At 54.6% G+C, this 19,248-nt stretch overlaps 3 protein-coding genes across 3 annotated transcripts; 2 read left to right on the plus strand and 1 right to left on the minus strand.

Annotated features, from left to right (window-relative positions):
• Nucleotides 1-2,387: 2,387 nt before the first annotated feature.
• Nucleotides 2,388-5,248, plus strand: NECHADRAFT_47644 (uncharacterized protein; the record flags this gene model as incomplete). Its single annotated transcript, XM_003048227.1, has 5 exons — nucleotides 2,388-2,548; nucleotides 2,613-2,667; nucleotides 2,732-3,238; nucleotides 3,291-3,476; nucleotides 3,527-5,248. The coding sequence occupies 5 exons, from the start codon at nucleotides 2,388-2,390 to the stop codon at nucleotides 5,246-5,248; spliced, it is 2,631 nt and encodes an 876-aa protein (XP_003048273.1).
• A 1,590-nt stretch (nucleotides 5,249-6,838) lies between these two features.
• On the plus strand, nucleotides 6,839-9,271 carry NECHADRAFT_71267 (uncharacterized protein; the record flags this gene model as incomplete). The annotated part of the gene is made up of 2 exons (XM_003048228.1): nucleotides 6,839-8,738; nucleotides 8,809-9,271. 2 exons carry the CDS (start codon nucleotides 6,839-6,841, stop codon nucleotides 8,952-8,954), a joined length of 2,046 nt encoding a protein of 681 aa, XP_003048274.1. The 3' UTR covers nucleotides 8,955-9,271.
• A 735-nt stretch (nucleotides 9,272-10,006) lies between these two features.
• NECHADRAFT_95673 (uncharacterized protein) lies at nucleotides 10,007-11,719 on the minus strand (the record flags this gene model as incomplete). The annotated part of the gene is made up of 4 exons (XM_003048428.1): nucleotides 10,007-10,350; nucleotides 10,435-10,627; nucleotides 10,734-10,741; nucleotides 10,903-11,719. The coding sequence occupies 4 exons, from the start codon at nucleotides 11,717-11,719 to the stop codon at nucleotides 10,007-10,009; spliced, it is 1,362 nt and encodes a 453-aa protein (XP_003048474.1).
• Nucleotides 11,720-19,248: the final 7,529 nt, after the last annotated feature.

Genomic DNA, 19,248 nt, shown 5'->3' on the forward strand with positions numbered 1-19,248 from the left:
GAATGGACCTGAATGAGCCTTGTTGGACGGGGCTGAGGCTTGGACCAACAATAGCAGCAATGCATACCTAAGGTACCTACGTGACCAGCGCCAGGAACCAAAACTCTGATGCTAGCGTCTTTCCAACCAGCACATGGAGGGAGATGTGAAAAGGGAAAAAGATCCGGGGGCGAGGGAGAGAGGAGCGAATAGATCCAGGAACTGACAGTCGCTGACCCTCCCCTCTACCAAGCTTTGGGCTGGCCGTTTCTGATGCCCATTCCAGGAGAGGTCTGAGCCCTTAGACAAGATTCCGAGTACCGAGCAGTCGTTCGGATCGACGCGCTGTTCTAACTCTTGGCGCGTCCCGCTCCCAAGATGCGCATCAACCACGAGCTTCCGAAACATGCGGTGCAGACGGCACGAGAGAGTGTGGGCAGAGCAAGACTCCAGAACAGCCTTGTTATCTATCCCGACCGGACGCGCGGTATAATACTTTTTGCATCTCGATTTCAAATCGGCTGGCCTCGACTAGGTTCCGCCGCTCCCACACAAGAGGTTTTGACGCCAGGCGCCATTTCAATTACCACATTATGCAGGCTTTGTGAACCCCCCCCCCCCCCCCCCCCCCCCCGATTCGAGGGCCTCTGTCCTATTGTCAGCGCTTCCTCGTGTAAACAATGCCCAATCTCAAATACATCACCAAGCAACCCTCACCATCACAGGCCTTGGCGTCGTTCAGCAAGCCACAGCGTGCAGATCATGAACGAGCACAGAAACCAACCCTGCCTGCTGCGGCGGGCCCCATCGTTTTCTGCAATTCTGGCCGGTACCGAGTGTCAGATGTTGATGCTGATACAGATCAGATCATCCACCCAGAGTTCCCAGCAGTCAGGGTCACTGTGATGATCGACGTCGAGCTGCCAAAATCTCAACCCAAAACGATCCCTGTCCTCCGGATTTCACAGGCCAAGCTCTACGGATATCGTCTTTGCAATCTCCCGACGGCATGGTTGGGCGGACCCTCAGCCGTCTCCAGCAGGTTCCACACATCACTTCATCGTGACATCGTTTCCTTTTCTGTGTACCTGGATCGGAGAGCCCGTGCAGAGATATCCTGGCTTCTATTCGGGGACACAAGCGGAAGCGTCGTGAAAGGCACGGGAGCCACGTCAACACCCATAATGCCGGGGCATATTGTCCTTGTTTTTTTTTTCTCCCTCTCGCTTTCAGCCCCCCCTTCAATGTGCCTTGTATGTCATTGTGTTTTTCTTTTTCCTCTCTTGTGTTTGCCATCCCATCATTCAAGGACTCCCTTGACAAGGTGGTGCTTGCCCGATAGCTCATGACCACCCTCAGAGGACAGCAGCCGCTTGACCTTCGTCATGGCTAGTGCTGTTTGGACCTCTTGTGCAATGCCAAGCTTGTCTTTTCAACTCCCGAGGTGCCCGAAGTTGACGAATAGCAGCGACAGGAATCCAAGGGCCAGCTTGTTTCTCAGACATTGGCCTCTCCCGTCTTCCCCGCTCTCCCTGCAGCATTGTCCCAGTCCATGTTGGCCTCCCCGCTCTCAGCTCTCAACTCCCTAGTTCACTTAGCCTTGACAGGAAGGCAGAGGGAAAAGAAAAGAAAAGACATGACAAAACCTCCGGCCCAAGGCCTCGAGTCCCAACCCCAGCCCAGGTACGTGGACCTGGCCTAGAGAGGGCTTGCATCATTGTTAGTCCAAGGCGTGGACCTGGGGGGTGCTCCTTTCATCTCACAAGAAAGCACCCATCCAATTGCGCTGGCCAGACGAAGCATCTTCCAGTGATCGGAGCTTTTGTCACTCCCCAGCGGAGCCACCCCGTCACCTTAGTGACTTGACGAGGCATGTTGACAGGTTTGCCGACACTAATCAAGGTATCCCGCGCCCGTTGTACGAATTCTTGGCTTGATTTAGTGCCCTCGCCTTGATCCAGCGCCGCAGCCCTCAAGCCACGGCTGTGCTGCAATCTTGCCTCTATTGGCCAAGTCCAAGGAGAGATCGCATCTGTGGTCCAGCTCCGACGGCCCCCGATTGAGCGCCAAGCCCATCACACTAGCCCCCATGTCCACGTCTTGTTGTGTTAGTGCCAGTCACAGAGTGAGCACTCGATGTGCATCTAGCTCCCTTGGGGTAAACCCAGAGGCCCCAACTGACTGCTGGATGGGCAACCCACCTCAGGTGAATGCGAATGAGCAGTGGCTAGACCGATATGGCAAAACTCCACCAGAAGCAATGCGCAAATGCCTGGTCCCTGGCATGTATGTGTCGGTTAAGAACCTCCCGTTTCCCGTCACGTCTCCTCGGGTCAAGGATCGTCTTCTTCTCTCAGCACGGCGGCAGTAACTCGCAGTTGCTCCCCCTCGGGCCACTCCTTTCCACCATGTCTGCCCAGGACCTGCTTCGTGAGTATCAGGGCCACATCGTGCCCCAGAGCTACAATGCCGGTTTTGTAGCCCTTAGCTACGTCGTCAGTCTTGTCGGTGCTGGCTCGACGCTCGAGCTCATCAACCGACGGACGGGCCTTCGGGGTCTTTTTAATCAGTACGCCTCTCCCTCGACATTGTCGAGTCTAGAACCCCATCAGACAAGACATTGACCATAACAGTCTCCTACTTATGAGCTCGGCCGTTACTATGGGGGGAGTGTCCATCTGGTGTATGGTGGGTAACCGTGCTGCCCATGTTTAATCACCTACCATGACTTACCAAACTTTCCGTCTCGCAGCATTTCATCGGCAACCGAGCTATCGATCTCGCCAACGGGGAGCCGGAGATGCAAGTTGCGTACTCGAGTGGATTCACTGCCGTTTCATTCTTCGTTCCCATCCTAGTCCTCCTGACTGCCTTCATCGCCGTTGGCACCAACAATACCGTTTCATGGTGGAGGCTTATCAGTGGTGGTGTCCTCTGTGGCACTGCCGTCTGTGGGATGCACTACCTCGGTAACGCCTCCATCGACAACTATACATGCGTTTATCGACCTGCCTATGTCGTGGGATCTTCCATCATCGCCGTCGTGGCGAGCAATGTTGCCTTGGCCATGTTCTTCGTCTTCAGAGCCATGTGGGCCAACTCATGGTGGAAGCGAGTCATCTCGGCGGTGGTGCTCGCCGGTGCGGTATCGGGAATGCATTGGTGTGCCGCCGTAGGAACCCGTTACCGTCTGGTCAAGATCAAGCCCGAGGGCAATGAGCCGTCGAGGACTGCCACGGTGGTTGTGGTCATCTGCTTGGTAAGTCTATGGCTTTGCTCGACCTCGGGCGGATGTTGCTAACCTTGAGAAGTCGCTGGGAGCCTGTTTCATCATCGCAGTGTCGGCCATCCTCAGAGCGAGAAACATGAGGAGATCAGCCCTCCGCGCCCAGCAGATCACACTTGCTGCCGCCGTTTTCGACAAATCAGGGAGAATCCTCGTCGACCCAGATGGATACATTCCCAGTACGGTTGTTACCGACTCCTTTTTGGAAAAGGTAAGATCGAAGCTTCATTATACACGTAGTTCGACCGCTGACCAGCGCAGAATACCAAGGAGGGATTCAGTATCGGTCACCCCTTGTTCCATTGGATGTTCCAAGCATCAAGGAACTGGGGCATGATATCGAGCCTTGTTGGCGGAATGAAGCAGCATATTTCACAGCTCCCACATACTCGTACCCACAAGGACGGGCGCCACGGCATCCAACTTGTGAGCGAGCATGGTGAGATGATCGAGGGTTATGACATGATCTTTCGAGAACTCTTCTGCCTCGCCGCCGCCGCTCTGGCCGACCGACTTCGAGAAGACCTCGCCTCGATTGGAGTCTTATGGGACGAGATCCTACCCACAGGTGCGAATGGCAGACGGGCACGGCCTCAACTGCGGAAGCCATCCAGTGCAGGTGTCATCACTTCGGATGGTAGCGATGTCAACGAGGACAGCCATGGCAGCCTCGACCTGGCTGAGAAGGGTGTGGGTGCCTGGCAACAAGCTTACGGACGTGGTTCTTTGATGTTTTTGGTCCACCGCACCGAGTCGGACCGTGATTCTGAACGATTCGTGTCGGCCGGTTATCGCTTTGCTGAGTTGCACCAGGTCAGCGACATTATCAGGTCAAGCATGCAGATCCAAAGTCACGAATTCGAAACGAAACTCCGAGACATGTCGACTTACACGGGCGAGCAGAACCAGAACCTCCCGGGCGTTCATCTTGGCTTCTTCGCAATTCGAGCTCGGGTGAGCTCTGGATTCGAGGTTCTCGTTAAGAAGGGTGCACGAAACCTTCTCCCGACTATGCCCCTCTCGCTCAAATCTCTGGAAGACTGGCACATGCATTACCTCGCAAAGTTTGATAACATGCCGTTATCGAAAATTGCTCAGAGATGCAAGGAAGATTCCCAAAGAAGCACTCGGGAGGCAGAATTTGCGGGACAGCTGACAGAGACCATCGAATCTCTGCGAGAATGGATCCAAGAGCCCCTTTTCGACGATGCAGTCCTGACATCGACGACAGTTCGCGTTCCTTGTCGCGGAGAAGAAGGAAGAGCGGAAGCGACCATGATAGCGATGCGGCTTGTGATCCCCATTCACTCAGTTCTGACCAGTCCCAACTGCGAGTTTGTACCCCTTGGCTTCTTCAAGATGCGCCAGGTATCGGAGCAGTTCTATCAGGAGTTTGCACGAGGCGTCCATCGGGAATTCGGCCATGTCGTCAAAACAGCAGATCGCCGTGAAGGATCCCCGGACAGCGGAGCAGGATTGTCGTCTAACCTGTGGCCTTTTGGTCGATCAGACCCTCCAAAGGGACCTCGACGGAAAGGAAAATCGATGCCAAACATTGCCGGAAGGCGGATTTCATCACCCGATTCTACAAGATCAAGCTCGACCATCAACCTCTGCCCACCTACCGACGTCAACCGAACTCGTTCGATCGATTCAACAGATGGCTCCGGAACGTATCAAGCTCGGGATGAGCCGTCTCAGACGGCACCGTCCTATGGTGGCATTATGGTGTTCCAGGAGATCACCATTGATGTTGAAGAAGGAAAAGAAGCAGGAAGGATTCAGAGCAAGGGCTCCGAAAGTTCGGATACCATCACATTGGAGAAGACGAACTCGGCGACATCTCCGGCAGCAGGTATCGAGCTGCAGTCAATGGGTCACATCGGAACCAATGTGCAAGCCGATGTAGGGTCACGCAATGGACCGGGCCATTTCGCGTCGTTTGTGGATGTCTTGTTTGCAGAGACGGTGGAGAGCCGCTGAGATGTGGAACGCGGGGTTCCAACCAGGAGTAATTTGTGCACTCGCACGCATTGATGTGAATATTTGTATATTTCTTGCCCCTTTTGGATCTTCCTGAATTTCTGAATGGAGGATCCAGAGATGTGTTGGGCCGTTGATTCGATGGCGTTGGTTGGTTGGGGCGGATGAAATGAACGGCAATAGACGGGACCAGGATAGAAGATACCTTGTACATAACATAACATTGGTCGCCGGTTCGAACCGGAATAATGGATCAGGCAATTGATGATTTTGTTGAAGACCGGAACTCCGGAGAACATCAGCTGACGGGACAATGTCAATGCGAGTATCCGTAAGGCTCGGAGGGTTGATGTTGCGGGGAGTTGCTTTTGCGATTTTGGGGGAGAAGCGAGAATGAGATGGGGGAGGGGAATGGGGGTTTGGATGGACGAAGGAAGGGCTAAGTGGGACTTCTGATTGGTGGAAAAAGCATCGTCTCAACCACGAGAGCAGATGCCCCCAATCTGCGTTGCATGAGCAGGCAAGTGCAGCCTACCTGTTGGATGTATGTATGTATGTATGTATGTAATTACGGCCTCACCCGCCAGCCACGAGGCGTTGAAAGGTAATGAAAGGCGATGTGGGACGAGGCGGGTGAGCATCGGATGCATGCGAGGGATAATCCGGAGCTTGAGGGAATGAAAATGCAAGGCACAACGGCACAGTCTCCCCCATTGACAGATAACATTGCCCCCAAAGTTGAGAGCACTCAGCCGCCAACGAGGGTCCACACAAGCAAGCATGGAAGCCAAGTGATGGGACGGACAGGAAGCAACCAAACTACCCCTGTCCTAGCGGATCGAATCTCCAATTCCCCTCAAACGGCACTTGTATCCATCCATGAGCCGGCGTTGGACCTCGTGATGAACAAAGAGCGTCAACGACTCCATTGTCGAGTGAGAAAAAGTACATCTGGCTAGGGATTACCTCTGGTATGCGTAATCTAATTAGCCACATGCTTTGCTGCCCGGGCCGAACGCGGGATAAAACCTTGAGGGGAAGAGTAGAGGGAAGCGCCGTTCCCACGAAGTTCCCACCTTCCCCCACAACAATTGATCCAGTGACGTACCCCCGAGTCCACCACCTCCTCCTGTACCGCAGGGCAGGGCAGGCACAATGAGAAGAGAAGTTGCGCTGCCGGTCTTGCATGTGTCAAAGCAAAGCAGTTGACTCGACCCGAGTCGCGACTCGCGCGCATCCATCCATCAGCTTCTCACTTTTCAGTTTCCCCCACTCTCCTTTTCATTTTCTCTCATTAGCTCTTTAGTTTCCACTTCGATTATTCTTCTTCTTTCATCTCCTTCTCCTACTTCGCAATGCGTCGTTGGTGACCATCTTAATCATTCTTCCTCTCTCAAACACCCACCCTATCATCCTCCCTCGCCGAGAAACCTGCGAGCTCTCCCTAATCACTCTCGCGATATTTTGAATACCTACAGTTACCAATTGCTTCATCTACGCCTTAGGAGCTCCCGCTCTTCTCGAATCCTACACTCTCCAGCATCGTCTTAAGCTTCGAAGCTTCAGCTTCAGCGCGGCTTTAAGCTCGCCATGTCGCCCGCCGGTGGGGCAAGATCCGGCATCTTTCGCCGCTTCCTACTCCCCGGTGCAGTTGCTACATCCGGTGCTGTCCTGCTCTACAGCTACCGGCCCCGCGATTTCACTGGACATTCGTCTCCTGCTGTTCCGCCCCCTACTTTCGGCGCAGATGGCACCTTCAAACTTCCTCGGTTCCCCCGCGTCAAGTCGCGCAACGAACAATTAAACCACCTTCGCGAGAGCTCCCGCCCAGACGTTCAGGAGTATGATATGCTCATTATTGGAGGCGGCGCCACTGGTGCTGGCGTCGCCCTCGACGCTGCTACTCGTGGCCTCAAAGTTGCTGTGGTCGAGCGCGATGACTTCAGTAGCGGCACCAGCAGCAAAAGCACCAAGCTTGTACACGGCGGAGTGCGCTACCTCGAAAAGGCAGTTTGGAACCTCGATTACAGCCAATACATGCTGGTCAAGGAGGCTCTCAAGGAGCGCAAGTATTTCCTCCAGACGGCCCCTCATCTGAGCTCCTGGCTGCCCATCATGCTACCCCTCGACAAGTGGTGGAAAGCACCCTACTACTGGGCTGGTACCAAGTTCTACGATTTTCTGGCTGGCAGCGAAGGCATCGAAAGCTCCTACTTCCTCACCCGCAGCAAAGCTCTCGAGGCTTTTCCCATGCTAAAGCCAACAGACCTGGTTGGCGCTCTCGTCTACTATGACGGTGCCCACAACGACTCACGTATGAATGTATCCATCGCCATGACTGCCGCTCTCTATGGTGCAACTGTTGTCAACCACGCCGAGGTCACGGGTCTCTTGAAGGATGATCAGGGAAAGCTCTGCGGCGCCAAGGTCAAGGATCTCGTCGCAGCCAAAGATGGTCGGCCTGCGGAGGATATCACCGTCCGCGCCAAGAGTGTCATCAACTGCACTGGACCCTTTACCGACTCGATTCGCAAGATGGACGACCGAAATTGCAAGGAAATTGTTGCCCCGGCTTCTGGAGTTCACGTCATTCTACCTGGTTACTTCAGCCCTGGAAAGATGGGTTTGATCGATCCCTCGACGTCAGATGGCCGAGTTATCTTCTTCCTCCCCTGGCAAGGCAACACCATCGCTGGTACCACCGACTCCCCATCCACCATTTCACCTAACCCCCTCCCTGACGAGAAGTCGATCGAGTGGATCTTGAGCGAGGTTAGCCATTATCTGTCTCCTGAAATCAATGTGCGCCGAGGCGATGTCCTCGCTGCCTGGTCTGGTATTCGCCCCCTGGTCAAGGATCCTAAGGCTAAGAACACGGAGTCTCTGGTTCGCAACCACCTGATTGATGTGGCCCCGTCAGGCTTGCTCACCTGTGCTGGTGGTAAGTGGACAACCTACCGTCAGATGGCCGAGGAGTGTGTAGATGCTGCTATCGATGAGTTCGGACTCAAGCCGAAGCCGGTCCGAGATGCTCCTCGAGTCAGCGGAACTGAGATGATTGACGACGGCGCGATCCTTGACGGTACATGCCAAACGCACAAGGTCCGCCTTGTTGGTGCTCACGGCTTTAGCAACACACTTTTCATCCCTCTCATTCAACACTTTGGCGTCGAGACTGAGGTGGCAAAGCATCTGACTGAGTCCTATGGCGATCGTGCCTGGACTGTTGCCTCTCTCTGCAAGCTCACAGACAAGCGATTCCCTGCTCGCGGCGAGCGCATCTCCCAGCTGTACCCCTTTGTTGATGGTGAAATTCGCTACGCTGTTCGACACGAGTATGCCCAAACTGCTGTTGACGTCCTCGCCCGGCGCACACGATTGGCGTTCCTCAACGCCCAGGCTGCTCTCGAAGCCCTGCCCAAGGTCGTGGACGTTATGACTGAAGAGCTCAAGTGGGATCGCAAGAGACAAGATCACGAGTGGAAAGAAGGTACGTGTTGTTTCTCTGTTCCTATCTGCTTCTGCCTATTGTGGGACCTCTGCTAACCTCACTCCTCTAGCTGTTGCCTACCTAGAGTCGATGGGTCTACCAAAGCCCATGCTCACAACGACGCGTAAGCAGGTCGAGCAAGGGAAGCTCGACTTTGCCAATTCTCTTGAGTGGAAGATGTATTCGCGTCACGATAAGCCATCGGAGGACGATTGAGGGGTTGCCTACAGTTGCGAGGACAGTCATATGAACAACCAACAGGCGACTAGGATGTCGATCGACTTGATGCATCATACAGAAGACGCCATACTCGTCTCCAATAGCCACGACGCTGGATCTCTTGAGTCAGGCCGAGTTTAGCATCAGCAAACCTCAGTGAAAAGGGGTTGGAGGGCATCACACCGGAGCATCAGCCCCGGAGGCGGAGGGGTGAAAGACACCATTGAGGACGTAAAAGTATCTAATTAGTTTTCAACTTGGATAGGCAGTATCTCCTCCCACTGGAAAGAATAAGAAAAGGAAATCCAGACTGGATCTGAGGTGCCCATTTCGCTCACCATCGACCCGAGACATTCCACAGAATGCTCAACTGACATGTTGCTGGCGCCACTCATACATACCTCCCTTGCCAAGGTTCAACTATAGGTCACGCTACTCTTGATAAACATCTTGAGCGTGGTTATTCAACTTCACGAATGTGACAGCCGGGATAGGAAAAGTGGCGAGGCAGATTCTTTTTGTATATTTTAGACATTACGTCTAGTCAATCCCCTCCCAACCAGAAGGGGAGGTATCAAGATGTGCCATGGTTACCTAGGTAGGCGGACAAGACTGCCTGTCTGTCCTTCTCTTTCTTTTCCTTAACCTCATCCAACATGCGTAAAAAAGGCCGTATCATCGTCAGACCGGCAATCCAGGGCATCCCTTTGCGCCCGCCTGGTCGTTTATCACCCCGTGTAAATGTAGTCTCATCGTTTCCTGAAAACTCCCAAAGAGGCCTGGTGCGTACATCCAGTGCCGAATAATCTCGCCAAAGAAGAGAAGAACCTGGCCAACCCAAACCGATAATGCTGCTCCGTGAAAACAAGAAAACAAATGTATCCACAACGCCTCGCCTGCTATACGTCGCCATGACCTTCTATGAGTATCCTGTATAATGTTCGCGCATGCAACAAAGATCCAACACTGGATAAAGCAAGTAAAAGTTGGGGAAAACAAAGCAAAGACAAGAAAAGAGAAAGACGAGGACGGTCAGGTCAGAGAACGCCTCAGACCACCGTCTCGTACTTACTCATCGAAGAGGACGAGCCAACGCGGAAAACTCGCTGGAGCAAGCTGGCTTTGCTGCCGTTGGCCCGTCTGTAGCTGAGAGCGATGTCGTCACATCCTTCACTGGAACCCATAGAGGAACGGCTGGGCGTGAAGTTCCGTCGGTCGAGTTCAGCGTCCCATCCGTACATGTCCTGGATAGGGGATGCATAGCGGAATGATTCGCTATCCAAAGTCGTTGGGCACGACATGTCCTCACTGCTATGGACGGGACTTGGAAGGTAGTTGGACACGTCGCTCAAGGGTGTCGAACAAAACATCATGCTTTCTTGATCGCTGTCCGCTGCGAGCGAAGACGCTGAAAGTGATGCCACAAGGGGCCTAGAACGGTAGTAAGAGGCTGGTACCTTGTGTTCTTGCCCGTTACATGTAGGTATACTTGTTGGCTGCAAGGAAGCCATCGGCTCCGAAGTCTTGGGAATTCGTCTTCTCATCCTGATATTCTTCTGGACAAGAGTTGTTTTCCCACAGTTTCGAGCAGATTCCGGTCTTGCGGCCGTGCCGTCCCTAGAACCACCATCTTGTCTGAGGTCAGGGTTGCGGTTCCAACCGAGGTCTGTCTGGATGGAGCCAGGCAGTAGGTGACCAGGGTGCGAGCTTTCTGGCCTCTGGTCCTCTTGCGAGTCCTCATCGGTCCAGTCAGCTTGGTTGGGCGATTCAGGTAACGACACGACCTGTGACCCTCATAAAGAGTCATGATGCAGGTGAAGGCCTTCCGGAGTGGGGTGAGATGATGTTGGGGTAGAGCGAGTCCTTGAGCTCTTTCTGTTGAAGCCCAACTTGGCACCCATCTTCTTCCAGCCTTTGTTGTGTGCAGCCACGGCACGCTGAAGACCTCCAGGAGAGGTGGTGAAGCCCCATTCTGAGATGGGCGGGGTTGTCGGGGGAGTCATTGGCTCCATGCCGGGGGGAGAGTTGCAGTCGCTATCATCGGTCATAGAGTCGGACTCAATGTGGTGGATCGAATTCATCGATCGGACTGGCGCGCCCATGCGGCCGTTGCTGTTTGAAGATCGTCGGGATCCACGGGCATGTTCATCTGAAGGCCCATCAAGCTGCATGGGAGCTACAGACTGGAGGAAGGGAACCAGTAGTGAATCGTTCATGAGTTCGTAGAGAATCCGACCTGTTTCAGACAACTGTGATGGATGCGGGGGAGCAGGGCCGCAAGGAAGGTTGAGCAGCTCGTCACGGATGCGTGCGGGGATGTTGACCTCCCTCGGGGCGCACGGAATGATGTAGACTTGCATAAGCTTCTCCCACAAAGCACAAACACGATCGTGGTCCTCTTGAGTTGGGTTCGGATTATCGGTAATCATCTCATTGAAGATGGCGGTATAGCGTTGAGAGTCGAGGGTGAATTCAAGGCTCTCCATGCAGTGGTTGTTGGAGAGGTAAGCCATAAAGGCAGTGAGGCTCCATGGTGGCGAGGCGGCATCGAGGAGGATTTCGGTCAAGGTTGGCGGTCGGGAGCCCAAGGCACCGTTGGGTGTTGAAGTACCGGACATGAAGGCTTCGCTCATAGGCCTCGAGGGAGCGGAATCGATCTCGAAGAAGTCCTCAAAGGCGGAGGAGGGCTGGGGGGATGGTGGCGGTAGAGTGGGACTCAGGCACTCGGGAGATTGCCTCCGCGAACGCGACAAGCCCATCATTCTAGGGTTGGGGCGCTCTGGTGCGTCCCAAGCCGTGTGGCAGAATGGTGAAAAGGTCAAGTAGAAGAACGAATCGAAGTTCTGAAGCGTTTATGAGGGAGGGGGCCAGTCCAAGTAATATGGATGCAGACGGAGTGGAGAAGGAGGTGTCGGCCGAAGCGGGTAATCGATGTCTGACGCAGTTAGACTGGTGTAGATGTTGATATGTTGGAGGCAGAAAGAGGCGCCGAGTCTAGAAGTAGGGCTGCCGCAGGGACGATAAGGCCAGGGGAGCGCTTGTCGATGTAGATCAAAGAGGAGTATGCTCAGAGACGGCCGCAATGGTGACGACAGATATGCGGAGGAAGGTGGCTTTGCTAAGGCGTCAATCCGCACCACAAGGAACCAAAATTGGGTTTAGAGGGTTCCAACAACGAGGGTCCAGGGACGAATCGCGGAACAAAGGAGCGAAATGTCCTAACGAACAGGACGGAGAGCGGAATTGGTGCCGGGACGAGATGGCAAAGCAGCTCTCTAGGGGTTGGCCGGCGTGACGTTTGAAGGGCTATCAGTCCCGAAGCGGTGATGGCGCAAGGTTGGGTCGAGGCCGTCGAACTTGAGGTGCCGAGGTTGCTAGGAGGTCCCAAGGGACTGGAATGCGATGGTCGTGGAAGCCGCAAGCCAGCGAATGGAGTCGGTAGGCGGCGGGACAGGTCGCAGACGGATCGCGGATGGTGGGTTATGCCAGAGGGCTTGGCATGAACCAGAGAGGATCGAGAGGAGCGAGAATGTCAAGGTTGGACGAAGACGACGAAGGTTTAGTGGCGTGGAGTCGGTCGTGCGTCTATCGAGCGGACAGCCGAATGTCTGGAGCGAGAGACCTGGCTGGGAAAAGAGACACAGTCGGTGTCAGGAATGCGGACCTGGGGAATCCAAAGTGTAATAACGGTCCAGACCCAAGGTGAAGGCAGAGGTGAAGGACAAAAGAGCGTAAGCGCAGCGGGCGTATGCACGGCGTCGGAGGAGCGCTAAGGTTCAGTCGAAGGCGGCAGATCTTCTGGCTGGTTGGCTGCTTTGTCCTGATTTAGGGTTTGGGATCTTCGGGGGAGAGAGGGGAAAGTAGTTTACAGTTGAAGCGTGGAGCGATGCGATCAGGTATGTTGATGATGCGTTTACCGCCTGTGGGACAATTGCGATGAGAATGAGACAGGCAATGTTGATGAATGTGCCTGATGGTCAAGAGCGAAGCTGTAGAGGTTGTGTGTCGTCACTCGTGATTTGCGGGAACAGACCCAGAAAAAGGAAGGCGACCAGAATGGGTGACGGGGGTTGGGGCCGAGCTTATTTTAAGCAGAAGACACCCGATGGGATTTTTTTTTTCTTCGCCTTTTTTCCTGACCATTGGTGAATGAGGAGAAGCCAGTCGGGACAGAAAGAAGCCAAGGGTGGAGGTGGATGTGGAGATGAAGAGGACGGGATACACAGAACAAACCAGGATAGGTAGGAGTAGGAGTCAGTGGAGAGGCAGGTGTGTGTTTAACCAAAACGACGTCAACAACAGGCAAGAGGGAGGGACGGCAGGTGCGAGTGGAGGGTACGGTTGCAGCGGAGGGAGCGAGGAAACCAGACGATCGGGAGACGACCGGGTTACCGTAAGGGGGTGCGGGCATGTGCCAAGCCTACGTAAGAACAACCCGCAAAGAAGGGAAAGGGAGAAAAAAAAAAGTCGATTAAACCCAGACGCGACCGGAAACAGAGGGACCAGACAGAGACAGCCTGCCAGGCGGAGGTGGAGGCGGAGGCGGCGGCGGCGAACGGTGGCGGCGACAACGACGACGATGGAAGGTGCAAGGAAGGGAAGGGCCAGAAGCCAACCCCGACACAGCCAATAGAACCCATGAACTATCCAAGCCACGATGGTCGGCATGACTCCACACAGATCAAATTCATTGCATTGCACGGGATGGATCTCCATACGTAAGGTACGTACCCCTGTCGAGCATCCCGTCGGCACAGGTTGGCTGCCCAGGCTGATTGCTTGGCTCGCGAGGGCTGGTGACTGTCAGGGCCAGCAGGGGTCACACAGCAGCTTGCTCCATTATGGGTACTTGAACAGGGGCTCGGTTCGCAGCCTGGCGCTTGAAGGGGGGTAGGGTGAGGAAGGCATCCAGTGGTTCTTTTTGTTCCCTTTTCTTTGACCAGGAAGACACCAAAGCACTGAGAGTGTGCCACTACTACGGTGTAAGGCTTCCTCGATTGGTAAAGGGGTAGTCTATTCCAATGCCTATCCAGAGAGCCAACGGCAGTGCACGGGTACGTGTCCCGTCCTCTCTTGCTCCTGTCCGTCTCAGCGGGGAATTCGGCCACTGGGGTGAGATCTAAGTGGGCGATGGATACTGTAGCAGGCTCGCAGAATTCCCTAATCCATCACATCATCCAACGTCGACGGAAAAGCCAAACAACCTGACGACGCGGAGGAGAACGGAGGACATCGCTTCTGGTTCAGGCACGTGGCCGAATTGACTTGGGCCATGATGGCTCGTGAAGGGAAAAAGTTCAGTCAATCCCGGACGAATATCTTCAGTCAGGCAAGTCACGGACAACGCCGAGAGCTATGTTGGCGCTCGTGCGATTATGTAAGGCGCCTACACAACAACAGGTAAGGCTCGAGCGCTGGCAGGTCCGAGGCGAGTGTGGCGAATCAGTGTGGCCGGACCGTGACGCAGCCAAGGACCAAACAAGCAGCACGAGAAAAAACAGACGTGTGAGCAGCCATCGGTAAGACGAACAACATAAAACCACGACGATGCCATGGCATGGATACAGAGGCGATCATTGATGCTCCACACGATATGCAAACATGCATGCTTTCGTCTGAGCGAGCTCGTCTGTCTCGTCCTACGGGAATACGATCGGGCACCACGTTGATCCCACAAGGGTTCGTTCGTCAAGCCAGCCCGGCGAAGCCACTTACCTGGTGGGCCGGGCCTGAAGAACATGACACAGAAAGGGTGAGATTCAGAACAAGGTCATGACAAGGAAAACGACAGGGACTGGCAGTGGAGATGGTCAACTAGAAGGACGCTAGAAGGGCGCGAAGGGGGCCAATGGTGGAGGCCAACTGGATCAGGCTGCGAGTCCCAGTCCCTAAGCTGAATGAAGTTTGCCCATCCCGCTCTTGTTGCAGTCCTTGTCCTAGACTGTTTGTCTCGCTATCGTCCAGCACATTCTCCCAATCCTCCCTTTTCGTCGCCATGGAAGCCCGAAAGCCACCCAAGAGGTCTGAGTAACATGGACGCGGAGATCGGGCTGCACAGGCGATGGTGTGGGGACTAGTGGTAACCAGAACCAATCCAGTTCCAAGAAGTCCAAGGAAGGGCGCGTTCCCCGCACGCTCTCACCCCAATTGCCCTTTTGTAATCTGGGTGAGCCAGGGATTCAGCAACATTTGCAGATAAACGCCGCCTTAGTCGACGCCTCCAAGGTAGTGTGCGTACGTGGGCCGTGTAGCAATTGGCACAGTCAACCGCGCAGTTGTCCTCTGCTTAGCAATATCGACATATGTAATCAGGGAGTCGGGTCATTCACAACTCAACTTCCATCTGAAAAGAGTTGATGGCGTTAACGAGACGTGCGTACACAGACGTCAGAGAGCTGCACGTCCAAAGGGTCCCAACTCGGAAATAGGAGATTTTCACTTAGTTAGCCTGTGATCTTCAAGTCCCAAGATCGTCATCGACCGCTAGGTGTCTTTTTGGGCAGGATCACTGCGTCACGCCTGCACCAGAGCGCTATCCTCACGTGCAAAGGGACGATCCTGCTCCCCTTTCAATAACATCACCTCCTGTGTCTCAACCTAATGGTACGCTGCGGCAAATCAAACACCATCTCCCAGACCTACATGCTGCAACGGCCATAGCACAGCCAGCGCCCTTTCATCATCGCCGTCACCACTCCTTTCCTTCCGTCAAAGACATGGGAGTCTCCGACCCAATAACCTCTACAGCAGCCAGCCATAAACGCTCGCATCGGCCAAGACCATAGGACGATGAGGCCATGAACCCTGGGGAAAGGTTTCTCGTTTTGCTCGGGTCAATCTCAGCTTGTCATCGTTAGCCGCCGCCGCCGCCCTTCTCTTGTCTCGGCTTGGCGCTGTTTTCCTGCCATCTCCGCCGGATCACAGCACCAGGCCTGTTTTTCTGTGTCCTAACCAAGCACCCCGTGGGCCTGCGCTGTTCAGGGCCATCATGGCGCCAAGTGGCACCCTCCAGGAACCTCTCAGGGGTGGGCCTCACAGTCATGGGCCCCTTGCCGTGCAGCGCGAGGCCGAGACAGCACGAATAGCGACGCGCCTTGACTGGGCCCCCGGCCCCCAAACCATCTTGGCTTTGCCGCTAGAGGACGGTAGCTCGGCCGATCGCGATGAGCACTAGGGATGTTTCCTGGCCTCCCCTGCCGTACCATTCCCACCTCTCGCTGAGCCTGACTGGCTCTGTCGTCTCTGATCTCTCGTGAGGAGAAGATGGGCAACGCCCGCTTCTCCAAGCGGGCTAAAGGGCACTTCTCCAATGTGGGCGCCTCCTCTCGGCACTCAGCGCCTCGTTAACCATCACTCTGGTCCCGGGACATTGGCATTGGGGGAGTGGATGCGATTGCTTACGGCTCGTCATCCCATCCCATCCTTTCCGGCCGTTTGGGTTTGCGGCGTTGGTCCAAGTCAGCGAGTACACTATTCGCACGAGGAGGGAAAACAGTCAGCTACATCATTTGTCGCCTTGGTGATGATACATAGTGCACCAGGATGGCAACCCACAATATGCTATACTCCGTAATTCGTCAGCCCCTGGAAATGACGGTGAAGGATGGTGAACAGCTCGGCGCGTCCCGTCACCCCGTGGCCGACTTCGCTCCGAACCGCAACAGGCCCATACACCGAATCGCGTATCACGACCATCACTGCATGTCTCTGTGAGTTGCCGAGCCGTTCAGAACCCGTGCAACTGCAGACCTCTTACTAGTCTCAAGTCTCTCCATTGAGACAACCAATTGCGACAGCGACAGCCAGGTGTGCGAACAGGTTGGAGATTCGCCCAGGGACGACACAGCAAACACCATGAATAACCGCGCTTAGGCGAGCGATTGCGGCATCAGATGGGTCTCAAATCGAACAATTCTTAGCAACAGAATCTCCCCCATCCTTGCCATGGTAATCTTTCCATGGCCCAGATATGTGTCATAGCGGCAAGCGACTGGGCCGTCTCTCTCCACCTTCCCCTTCACCACCTCAACTCCAGCAAACACCTTGAAAGGCTTGGACTGGAGAAGATGGGGTCGATGGGTGCTGTCGGGATCGCGGCGACTGTCCACCCAATGGTGGCAGACCGGTGGCCCAACTCCGTTGCCGTTCCATGTCTGATCTCATGATGAGCGTGAAGCCGTGCACCCATGACTGCCCCATCAACCCACAACACCGACTGGGCCGGCTACTGGAATCCATGTTTCAAGAAGCCGCAGTGTGCCGCAACGTCGAAGCACGCGATGAAGCTTTTCTTGACACCACCTAAGCTTTCTCCTGTCGATGGTTTCCACCAGGATCGGCACTTGTCGGTGAGGCTCTTCCCGAGCTCACCACCACGCCTGATCAATTGTGGCGCGATATAGTCCAGAGGATGCTCTTGGCCGCAGGGGCCTACAATATGGATAAGGCGATGATACACTATCCCCGGCAATGTGAGTAGGTGGCCCAGGACGAGAACCCAGTTACACAACTGACGCAAGATAGCTTCAACCTTGACGGATTGATCAGTGTCGATCCACTGGCAAGACAATGGAATCGACAATTGCAACCTCATAAACTGCCAACTGCTCCTGCGATTCCTTGTTTCACATCCTGGAGCAGGAAAGAATGTGAACAGTGTGTTGGAATGGACCATGCCGTCATCCCATCCTTCAACTTGGATCAAGGCAAACGGTTTCCGGTGTGACAAGGCCATCACAAAAGTGACACAGGGCTGAGACCAAGCCTTCTCATACAGGATAGTCCTGCCGATCGTCGATTCGCAAACGGGCAAGATGGTGACTCTGAAAGAAACCCACACACACCAACACACCTGTCATGTGCCCAAGTTTCATTTCCGGATGACAGGTCTCGGTCCTATGATTTGACTGGTCCAGGATTCCGTTCTAACTTTGGTGGATCAGGGTCTCGTTTGCCATATGAAAGGCTGCCTTACATACCGGAGACCGACTCCTCTTTGGATTAAGCTCTGGTTGCATGCTTGAGCGGACAGCCAGCCACTCGTCTCGGGGATGACAAGTCGGATTGGATATTGAAAGCTGCCTTTACTCAGCATGCGCCAACCTGGCCAAGCCGCCCGGGCTGCCAAGGACGGCAGGAGTTGTCTGGTGAGGTGATACATACAGCAGCCATGCTGTACCAGTCAGCTTCCGCGCATCCCAGCCACAGTACAAGAGTTCATTCCTCAACAGCGCTCCATCTCTCGGGATGCCTTGGCAGTGGTGAACCAGACGGGAGCAGCAATCCCGTATTGTTGGCAGGTCTAGAAAGATCGAGGCCCTGTGTGCAACAACGGGTTGAAGGTGCCAGGGGTCTAGGCATGCAGGAAGCCGTGCTTGTTTGCCAACTCTTGCAACGGGCCGTGGGTTGTTGGTTGGCTCTCTAGCAACCTCGGGTCTTGTACGACGTATCAAACCCGAGCAGCATCACACAACAAAGCACAGGCCACGACAATAGGGTGACGGCGCCTTGTTGGGGGTGCCACGACAAGTTGATGGCTGCCCCTGGACCCATCTCACCGTTCTTGGCCAGATTTGCTTGTTCTGGAAGCCTGATGGAAGCCTAATAGAAGGCCTGTCGGAATCGTTCTAGAAGCAATCACCCGAGTGGCGTTCGGGTTCTAGAAGTTTTCCCGATCTGGCGAAACGAGCCAGTTGGCCGTTGACACGGACCACACCACTTCATGCCCTTGTGTTTTAACCCCTTGTCGGATGGTGACACCACACGACAACCGTTCGTTCATCCAACCGGCCTCGCCGTGTCTCCATCGCCTCACCACCAAACCACGGAGACGACTGAGAAAAAAAAACCTGCCACAATCATCCTACGCGGCGCCGACAAGACCCGGTTGTTCTCACGGTAGTTCTTTCAGAGACCCTCCACGGACCCAGATTCAGCCAATTCCGATGTGATCTTCTCCGCGTATTCTAGAAGACTTTTTTTTTTAACGCCCGGGGCTTTTTTGGAACTATTGGTTTTTTTGTTTTTTTTTTCTCTCTCCCTCGGCATATCCATACGGACGCCGCTTGTCTCTATTCTGCGACACAACTGACTTCGTGTCCAGCTATTAGTCCACTGCCGTGACGGTCCGCGACCCGACGGACGGGACTTGGACAAGCAAGCGGCAAGCCAGGGATGCAGTCAGAACCGAATACAGACGTCAACGGAGGGGGTTTCTGACAGGTGCCTATCGAGAAGGCATCTAGCACTGCTGGCATGAAAGCTAGGCGACCCCATGGCGCGGTTTACGCCA

The sequence above is a fragment of the Fusarium vanettenii genome (genome assembly GCF_000151355.1).
Source record: "Fusarium vanettenii 77-13-4 chromosome 8 genomic scaffold NECHAsca_11_chr8_3_0, whole genome shotgun sequence".
Taxonomy (NCBI): domain Eukaryota; kingdom Fungi; phylum Ascomycota; class Sordariomycetes; order Hypocreales; family Nectriaceae; genus Fusarium; species Fusarium vanettenii.